The following is a 2133-nucleotide window of genomic DNA, read 5'->3' on the forward strand; positions in this document are numbered from 1 at the left end:
GGATACCATTTTATTTTACTCGATTTTTTTATTATAAATTGTATATAAATTGTCTGCAGACCTTACCTCTTTATATAATAATTATTTCTTTTATACTTTTTCTATTCAATTATACATTTTATTTCGTCTACAGTGCCAGCTCTGCCCCTCCCGTCTCTCTCTCTCTCTCTCTCTCTCTCTCTCTCTCTCTCTCACTGTTTTACTTAGTTGTTTATCAAATTGTTTTAAAATGTAATATACATTTTGAAGGATCTCATTTCATAAAATTATAATCGTTCTGACTATCATATTTATTTGTTTTGCAGCTGTTGACGAAAATATTATTATAAGTTTAGAATGTCGTTTAGAATATCGTTTTTTCAGAAGTGTCGGATAATCCCTTTCCGTGTTATTTTACATAAAATTGACAGATAAACTTAATTAACAAAATCGTTTTGAAACTTCTTTATTATAAAATTCTTATAACATTAATTAATCGATCGTATCGCTATGATATTATTAAAATTCAATTTTTATTGTAAATAAATATTTAAACTGAGACTGTTGAATCTATTAAATTCGATATGTGAATTAAAAAAAACTATTTATCCAAATTTTATAATTTGTATTTAAATCGGGAATTTTAATATTTAACCAATATAGCAAGAATCTTTATAAACTTAAATTATTAAATTCAATGACATATAGCAGACGTTAGGATAATAAAAGAATTAAAAATTATAATGATTGATTTCAGAAGAAAATGTTTACATCTGCTATTTCAGATTTTTTAAATTTTTCTTTTCAAATGTACAAGTACATACGACTCTTTATCTATATTAATTTTAAAAATCGAAATTATATGTAATCCTTAAAGATAAATACTATACTTGAAAAGTATTAAAAAATGTAAAAATTATGATTATATTATTATCTTTTCAAACAAAAATAAACATTAAGGGAAGAAAAATTTTCATGCCAATATTACACATAATATTGTGATAATATAATAACAAAGTATATGGAAAATTATGTTGTATTTTCATGGAATAAAAGCAGATGAATGCAAGTAATGTAGGTAGCATTTATGCGCCTAATATGGTACTTCATGATAAGTAGATAAAAAAAAATTAAACAACTATTTGTATTATTTGATATTTGTAAAAGCGATTCACCTTGGCTAGTACTTTAACCCGGATTTCCAGTTTTTCTTCCCTCTTTGTTTGAAACTTTCCATGATCTCTGTTTAAGTGTTGTAGAACGTTACATGTAGAATTATGGAATTCATTATAAGGCAAAAAAAATCTTTTTGCTATCAGACTGTACTAAAGAAATTGTTTATTTAAGAAATTATTTGGAGAAATTAAAGAAATTTAATATAAATGATTGGTATAGGTTTTTTTAAAAATGTAAACATTTATTTTAAATAACTTGGCGAATAACCTTCAATTTAACTTTATTTCTATATATATATACGTAAATGTGTAAAAAATATTGTACTATACTTCTAAAGTCTCATTAAAGGTTGCATTAATATTATTTGAAAATACCATTTCAAAAGAAATATATAACGAATAAATATTGTAATTACAGTTCAAGTATACAATCGCAATTTCCAAAGGCTCGGAAAAAAATTAAATATCCATGAATACAAAGTAACTACAACGTCACCTCAATCAGTCAATATTTGTCGAATGACTTTCTGACCGCAAAATCAAATCAATGTGAATTTGACGGAGTGGACCGCGTAACTCCTAATTCCAGTCCCAAATATTATAACGACGAAAAATCGTGAAACAAATCCCCAAAATCGGTTGTTTAATTCAATGCGAGTCCCATGTTCAAATGATTCAGAGACGCTGTCCAGCCTCCCGGAGGAGATGATCCCCGTGCAGCAGACGACCGAGGGACTCTCGACAAAGACGATAGAGGAAGGACCGAAAGTCCAGCGGCCGACGAGCCCCTTACCACCCAAGTCCACCTCGATCGAAGGAAATCAACTTTCACAGCCGGATACCGCCAGGAAGACTAATTTCAACTTTGACGACCACCAAACCAACTTTCGCGTCATTGTTTCGCCCAAGACTGACTACGTTAAAACTACTCACAAAGGTTTTACGTTGAACACGCACTGTAACTTGCACACTCGGCCTT

The 2133-nt window shown here is 29.2% G+C and overlaps 1 protein-coding gene across 1 annotated transcript in view; it reads left to right on the forward strand.

Annotated features, from left to right (window-relative positions):
* The first annotated feature begins 1805 nt into the window (after positions 1–1805).
* LOC105362145 (uncharacterized) overlaps positions 1806–2133 on the forward strand; it is a 4342-nt gene continuing 4014 nt past the window's right edge. Inside the window, exon 1 of the mRNA XM_011499497.1 lies at positions 1806–2091. Within this exon, the coding sequence (XP_011497799.1) occupies positions 1806–2091 (286 nt within the window). The remainder of the gene's footprint in view (positions 2092–2133) is intronic.

This window comes from Ceratosolen solmsi, unplaced genomic scaffold (assembly GCF_000503995.2).
Source record: "Ceratosolen solmsi marchali unplaced genomic scaffold, CerSol_1.0 scaffold35, whole genome shotgun sequence".
Classification (NCBI taxonomy): Eukaryota; Metazoa; Arthropoda; class Insecta; order Hymenoptera; family Agaonidae; genus Ceratosolen; species Ceratosolen solmsi.